The 7,858-nt window shown below is 38.3% G+C and overlaps 2 protein-coding genes across 2 annotated transcripts in view; one reads left to right on the top strand and one right to left on the bottom strand.

Annotated features, from left to right (window-relative positions):
• LOC103152994 (olfactory receptor 52K1-like) overlaps positions 1-7,858 on the top strand; it is a 52,511-nt gene that overhangs the window by 2,846 nt on the left and 41,807 nt on the right. The window lies entirely within an intron of this gene.
• LOC103153018 (olfactory receptor 52N2-like) lies at positions 4,232-5,353 on the bottom strand. Its single transcript, XM_016661575.1, has one exon. It carries the CDS (start codon positions 5,189-5,191, stop codon positions 4,256-4,258), a length of 936 nt encoding a protein of 311 aa, XP_016517061.1. The 5' UTR covers positions 5,192-5,353; the 3' UTR covers positions 4,232-4,255.

Raw genomic sequence — 7,858 nt, 5'->3', positions numbered from 1 at the left:
CTCGAGGAATTTTAGTAATCGAGGTACTCGAATCATTCGAGGAATCGTTTCAGCCCTACCCAAGATTAAATATTCAACAACCGGACATGACTCTGCTTGGGATTAAGGAGGAGGTTCACCTGGTTGTATTATCTAGGTAATTTTGTCATTCCTCACTTGGCCAATAAAGCCTCACAAGAAGATTTAACTCCACATGGCAGCCATGCAAAGACAACAACTTATTGGAAGTATGTGTAATCTGAACTGGTGTATCCAAAGTCCTGAGTCTTATAGGAAGCTGACTGACCAGTCTGGCCAAGCGGTGATGGCCCAGGCATTCACTGTTTCAAGGCTCTTTACTATCAGGAAGTCCTCAAACACTGTTGAAAGCCTTCAGCTGATATAAAACACAGGACCAGGACTTCTGATAAACATTCATAAGGGAATTAGGAGTTGTTCTCGCCCACAAAGCTGTTAATAATCAATCTGTACAATACATGAGAGATCTGATTGGTCCAGATGTTCCTAACAGAACCTTTCTTATTTCATAAAACACGATCACTGCTGGTTCCTGGAGGCTCTAAACGTAAAACAGGAGGCAGATCTTTTAGGCTCCTGTTCAGTGAGGCAGACACCCTGTCTACTTTTAAGATTAAAACCTGTTTCATTTTTTAGTGAAGCTTGTAGTTATGCTGGCTTAGGTTATCCAGACCTTCCTCTATAGTTGAGGCTTGCGCTGCTTGGAGGACAAACTGAATGCTTTTTGTAACATTAGTTTCTTTCCAAATGCATTTCATTCTCACCAGGAACACGATTACACTTCAAAATAAATTAATATTTTTATATCTTAGTGTCTTTGCACCAAACATTTCTGCTCTGTGCTCACAGCTTCCTTTATGTAAAGGCCTTCAACAGACAGGACAAAGATTACAGAAAAGAAGAAAACACTTTGATAAACATAATCCTTAAATTCCAGACTGTTTCATCTTTGTGTGCAGGACATTCACAAATAGCTTTAAATACACACACACACACACATATATATATATATATATATATAAAACATTTTACTCTAGGAGTTGAGAGCAAAGAACTATTCATGTTCTGAACAAGAACCCTTAATGAACTCTGATAGTTTTTACATGATACATGAAAAGTATTTTATAATCAGTGATAACTCATTTATCAATAACTAGTGGATTACCTATTGCTAAAATCCGGTGCAGTGCCTGGAAAAGCAAGAAACTAAAGAAATCTGCAAGGAGATAAATAACAGAAAGTTTTAAAAAAGAAAATATATCTATTAATAGATGTGTATTAATAAAAACATTTAAAATACTTCAGTCTCATGAGAAATTAACACTGCAGCAGAAAAAAGCATTTTTGGTCAGAAATGGAGGCAAAAATGTTTCATTTACTTCATCACAGATTTTTTTTTATCTCAATAACAAAATGTTTCATTTTTATTTGAACAGAAATGGATGTCTAAAAGATTTAAAATATATTTTTGGAATTTTATATCCATAATTTTATCTTACAAGTTTCAGAGTTTGCATGACTTATATTAACAACATTTCAGCATGATTTATTAAATATGTGAGTTTATGCCAAGAAAAACTCTGTCATGCTGTAAACGTCTTGGCAAATAAAGCGATTGTGATGGAAAGCTGCTTTAAGTAACTCCCCAACCTCCAACGCCTCACTTGGCTCACCTGTTTCACTGAAACAAGAAAAGTTGTTGAAAAAGAAACAAATTTGGAATCTATTCAATATTTTCTCAATGGCATTTTTGTCTTTTTTTACCTTTTATAATAAGTTAAAAATAAAGAAAAATGACTTTGCAACATCTTCTGCTTTCACTTGAGTTTATATTCTTGAAAGAAAAGCAGATAAAGGTTGAGCTGGTTTCAAATAAATAAAAACTGAACAACTGTTAAAAACTACAATAAAATATAAACTCACTGATTAAGCAGTTCCCTGCTTAACTCAGAACTCCAGTGATTTAAGATTTCAACCTCAAAAGACATTGATATAAACCTTTTAGCCGAACTTTAGAGAAATCAGTAGAACTTTAGTGATTATTTTGTCAGACAAACCTTAGAAAAAGCAGAAGTTATTTCCTCGGGTTTGACTTCACATCAACAAATATGCTGAAAACACAGGAAGAAAGTATTTAGTGATTTTGTATCGGTGACTAAAGTACCTGAAAGATAAAGTGACACACAAGTTAAAACCTGAGTGAGAACAGGAATGATCTGGTGGTTAAATTACAAGTTAACATAATGCTGTATGCTTCACCTGTTGTTGGACGTGTGCTACTGAACATCTCTGCAGGCTAAACATCTCTTCTTCACCCAGCTGTGAGAAACTACTTCCTCTGAGTCAGCACTTTTATACCTTCTGGCCCGCTGCCATTGGCTGAAGACAAAATAGAGCTCATCGCTGAACTATTACAACTCCAAAAGTGTAAATCAGTGGTCCCCAAACTTTTTCCTGTGAGGGCCTTCCCTTTTTCCCTTCTCTGGTGGGGGGCCGGAGATTGTTGGGGGGGGGGATGCATTTCTCGATTGATTTTTACCCAGAAAGCACATGGGCAAAAACCATGAGTGAAACGGTCACTGGGACTAACTAGTATATATTCCACTGAGGGAATGTAACTATAACATATTAATTTCTCATATGTTAACATAAAGACTCGTTTTGAAGTATAAGCTGCTACTTACAGGCATCGCTTCGAAGAATTCAACCTGGAATGCAGCGTTCATAACAGACACGTGTTCATCTGCTCTCCCGCTAGCAAACAACCGTACTGATTAAATAACATAAAAGTCAAGCAGTTCCCTAAAAGTCCAACAGATGGCAGTAATGCGCCCCACAGTTTACAGGACACGTTTCCTGCTAAAGAGCCCCCTGGTGGTTGAAGAAAAATCCACATATAAACCGGAAAATACAATAAATGAAAAAAAATCTGAATGCTCTCTGGTATTGTTCAGGGGGCTGGACCAAATGTGGATGCCGTAGTTTGGGGACCCCTGGTGTAAATGCTGGGAAGGGAAATGAGAAAAACAACATAAACTCTGCAACTTCCTTCAAACTTTTCATTCTGAGTGCCTAAAAACAGAACAATTAAGGTTCTGTAGGAGATTAACGTCAAAAGCCCTGATGTTAATCTGATTGAGATGATGTGGCATAACCCTAAACAGGCAAATCATGCTCAAAAACCCTTAAATGCAACTGAATAACACAACTCTGAAAAGGAGAGTAGACCAAAATCTGTCACTGGATTTGACCAATCTGAACTCCAGCCGTCTTTCCCAGTTAAACTCTGTTTCCCAGTTTCTGGACAGAGGCTTTGATGATTTCATGAGATATCCTGATCTGCAGGTCAAAGGTTTCTACCAACTTACAAACTTTCACATAATCAGAAATGGATAATTTGTTGATTGTTTTAATGTAAAACTGACATCTACCTTGCTCTAGGTTTCATAGTTCTATGCAGGACTTCACTTTAAGGACAAGACTTAATTGCTTAGTGAACCATGTTGCAAACTTGTGCTAAAATTTTTATTGTAGTTTGTTTACAATGTTTGATTAGAGATTCTGCAACGTATGTTGATCTGATTGTGAATATTCATTTTAATGTAAGGAAATTAGTCCAATCCAAGTAAATAATGCAATTTACTTATAATTAGTTTACTATCTATATTTTCAAGAATTTCTGCTGGCTTGGTAAGAATTGCTGTCTTGATGCACATTTGTCTTCACACATGCTTATGGACCATCTGTGGATTAATACTGGAGCATTCACCAAACCATCCATTCAACAGACTGTTCCCTATCACACTGATGAACGGTCGCCATCTTTGAGCACCTGGATGTGTCATGATGTCGTCTAGGAAGGTCACCTGTGGGCTGGTAGCAGGGTTTGGTCTCCCGGCGGGTTTATCTAGTCCTGCTGATGTAAAACGTTTGGTCAGGATTTCCTAAATTCGTAGGAAGTCCTGTTGGCCAATTATGGTGATACTGATTTCAGAACAAAACTTGATTCCAACTATCACTGGAGATAAGACTGGAGATTTGATCTTTTTTGTGGCCATAGGACAAAAAACTGACTGGAATGTGACTTCTTTATCAAAGGGAGGGAATTGGTCCAGTTTGGGTCGTAAACCAAACAATGATCCCGAAAGAAGCAGTACGACAGAATGACTGAAAAAGTACTTTATTGACATTTGTAGAAAATTTTCTTAGTATTAAAAAAATAATTCACAGTTTTTACCTACCAATAAGTAAACAGCACTTTGAGGACATTTTGTCGAATCTCAGTGGTTCTGACTCCGTAGATGATCGGGTTTATACAGCTGGGAAGGAACATGTACATGGTGCTGACAAAGAGACGGCCAGCGTTTGGGAGACTGTTCATCCGATACGCCAAGTAAGCCGTGAGTAAGAAGGTCAAACTGATGACCATGACGATGATGTGAGTGAAGCAGGTGTGCAGAGCTTTAGCGCTGGATTTACCTGAACGCAGCACAGAACGGAATATGATTATATATGAAGCGGTGATGCACAAGAAATCAACTATAGTGACCATGAAGACTGTTATTAAGCCAACCAGACTGTTGATGGCTGTGCTGCCACAGCCCAACTCCACCAAGGCCATGTGCTCACAGAAGCAGTGGTTTATCACATTCCTGAAGCAGTACAACACTTTACCTGCCAGAATCACAACCGCTGACACCATGATCACATCCCTGATCATAACAGGGATGATAAACCTGAGGAATCCAGGTAAAGACATGTGATCATGGTAGGAAAGGGGCCTGCAGATGGCAAAGTATCGGTCCAATGCCATCCAGACCAGAAGAGCCGACTGACAAGCGCCTAACATATGAATCAAAAACATCTGAACCAGGCAGCCGCTCAGAGAGATCCCGCTCGCGTTGAACAAGACGTTCAGCAACAGGTTGGGGATGAGAATCAGTGGCAGGCACATATCAACAAATGACATGCAGGCGATGAGGATGTACATCGGGGAGTGGAGGCTCCTCTGTGAAATGACCACATAGATCAGCAGGGAGTTGGCAAACAGAGACACAAAGAACAGAATCAGGAAGGGGATAGAAATGAAGGATTTCAGAGCTCCAAGTTCACTGAAGCCACTGAAGATGAAGTATTCATGGGAAGAAATGTTTTCCTTCAATGGTTCCATCATCGTCTCCTACCAAACCGTCCTGGTCCAGAGCTTCAGGGTCAGCCTGAAAACACACAGGTCAATATTCACTTCTCAATACCCATCCATCAATCCACCCATCATCCGGTTAACCAAACAGCATCCCTGGAAACTGCTTTTCATTTCCAGGGTACTGAGTGGTTCAGCAACCAAAGGTCCATTTTTCATGGCTTCCTCCCATTCCTTCAGATTAAAATTACAGAGGTTCACCTTGTTGTTTTCTCCAGGTAACTTTGTCATTCCCCACCTTGGCATTAAAGGCTCCCAACAGGACAAACTCTAGATGGCGGCCTGACGAAGAAAACATTCAGAAATGTTAAAAAGTTGAAGTAATCTGAGCCGCTGAAGATTCACTACCACAAAGATCACTCCTTCATCTGTCAGGGGACACGTTTCACAGCACCGGCACCCAGGTGGATGTTTCTGAGCCTCGCCTCTGTCTAGAAACATGGTTCACCATTCTGGGCAAGAATTACAAGTTCATACATTTATTTCAAGGCTTAGATAAAATCTTCTTTACTGAAACTTGAGTTTGTAAAGAGAACAGGCAGACATGATGGATTTGTGTAGATGTGATTTTTGCACCAAGCTTTTCAGCACTATGCTCACATCTTCTGTTATCTGAAGGCCTTTAACCACCTCAGAGCAAAATCAGGCAGGATGAAGATTAAAGTGCATAAAGTGAAAACTTTGATGAACTTAATCCTTAAATTTCAGGCAGTTTCGTCTTTGCGAACAGGAAATCCACAGATGCTTTTAAAGATGGATGAAAAGTCACATTTTACTATAAACTTATTCTAGCAGCAAAAAGAACTTATCATCTGAACTCTTCAAACCTTTTCTTTTCGCAAAAAAAAAGAAAATAGTTTTGGAATTAACAGCTGATTTAATAATAATAATAATAATAAAAATAATAATATAAACATTTGAAACAGCACACAAACATAAAACTCTGTTGCTAACCTGGCCTGTGATGCACTAATTGATATAAAATGAAACTATTAAGACAAACATTTAAAATGCTTTAGTCTCAGGAGAAATTAATGCCATCTTAGAGGAAACATGAGTGAGTTTTGGATTATTAAATTCTTCTTTTAGTGGGGTTAGTTAGGTATAGAGGCACAAAACATTTCATGGGTTTTACATCTCAATAATAAAACTTTTCACCTTCACAGAAATAATTAGATTTTACATCATTTTCTTTGGCATTTGACAACACCTGTAGTTTTATTCCTCTTACAAGTTTCACAATTTTTTATCTATGTACACAATAACATTTCACAGTGACTTTGTCTTTAAATCTTATTTTACTTATTAAATATGTGCTAAGATAAACTCCCATTTCTGTAAAATACTCTGAAAAATCATGTGTTTCTGCCTGAAGGCAGACGGCTGTAACTGACTCTCCACATTGATCAACTGTTCACACACTGAACGTTTGGAAGAACGTAAATCTCCAGTTTTACTGAAACAAATGCTTCTGAATGAAAAGAGATCATGAAAAATGTTGAATGTACTCCTTACATTTTAATAAAGTCCTCAAAAAGTAAAAAAAAATGCAAGAAAAGATTTCACCCCTTTTTGTAGCCTCTTATGTTTTTACGTGGATTTAAAAAAAATAAAGGAGAAAAGCAGCTAAAGGCTGAGCAGGAAAACAACAGATCAAACTCTGCAACATAACCGGGTTGTAAGCAATTAAAATCTAAAATAACTCATACTGTGTTAAAAATGTTATGGTTTCCTGCTGAACTCCAAACTTTACAAATTTCAAAACTCCAAAGAAAAGAAACTAAACTTTGTGGCAGCACTTTAAAATAAAAATATCAGTTAAACTGAAAAAGAGGAATTTATAAATCAAACCTTCAGAAGACCAAATGTTTCCTCAAGTTTGGATCACATCAACAAAAATGCTGAAAACAGAAAAAATAATTTCTGTATTAGACTCGAGTGCCTGAGAGAAATGGAGAATAAATAAAGATAAAACATCAGCAATGGTTAAACTGGAAGTTAGCGTTTGATCCACTGACATCCCGGCTCTGAATGTTTCACCTGTTCGGAGTTTGGTGCCGACCGTCTCTGCTGACTGGGCATCTTTCCTTCATCCAGCTGTGAGAACAAAATCCCTCTGACTCTGATTTTTATATCTTCTGTCACGCTCTGCTATTGGTTAGAGAAACGTTAGAGCAAACCTCTGAACTTTTACAACCTGAGACGTAAATGCTGGGATGGGAAATGACACAAAACGTAACTTTTTATTGACCTTTCATTCAGAGCCAGTAAAGATGAAAGGTCAATTATGCATCAATTTAACCGCATCTTCAAACGTCCTCCATTCTTGTTTTTCTTGTTTTGACCAAACTCATGGTACTCTGGATTAGTTCTCAGTAGAGGTGTGCCGATCGATCGGTCACCGATCATAATCGGGCCGGTTTTTGTGAAAAAGTGCATGATCGGTGATCGGCGATCATTGGCTCTTGTTGCCGATACCGATCATCTCATTTCCAGCCTGCCTGTGCAGCTGGTCTCCTCTTTCCTTCACTCTGCGCAAACGCACAGCAACAGCGATGTGGAACTATATCACACTGAGTGAAAGGGGAAGTTTGCTGCGTGTTGCGGCGGAAAATTGAAGCAAGTCAAAATGCATCAACA

Source organism: Poecilia formosa, unplaced genomic scaffold (genome assembly GCF_000485575.1).
Source record: "Poecilia formosa unplaced genomic scaffold, Poecilia_formosa-5.1.2 Scaffold337, whole genome shotgun sequence".
In the NCBI taxonomy this organism is placed as follows: Eukaryota; Metazoa; Chordata; class Actinopteri; order Cyprinodontiformes; family Poeciliidae; genus Poecilia; species Poecilia formosa.
This window is presented reverse-complemented; position numbering and strand designations above follow the sequence as displayed.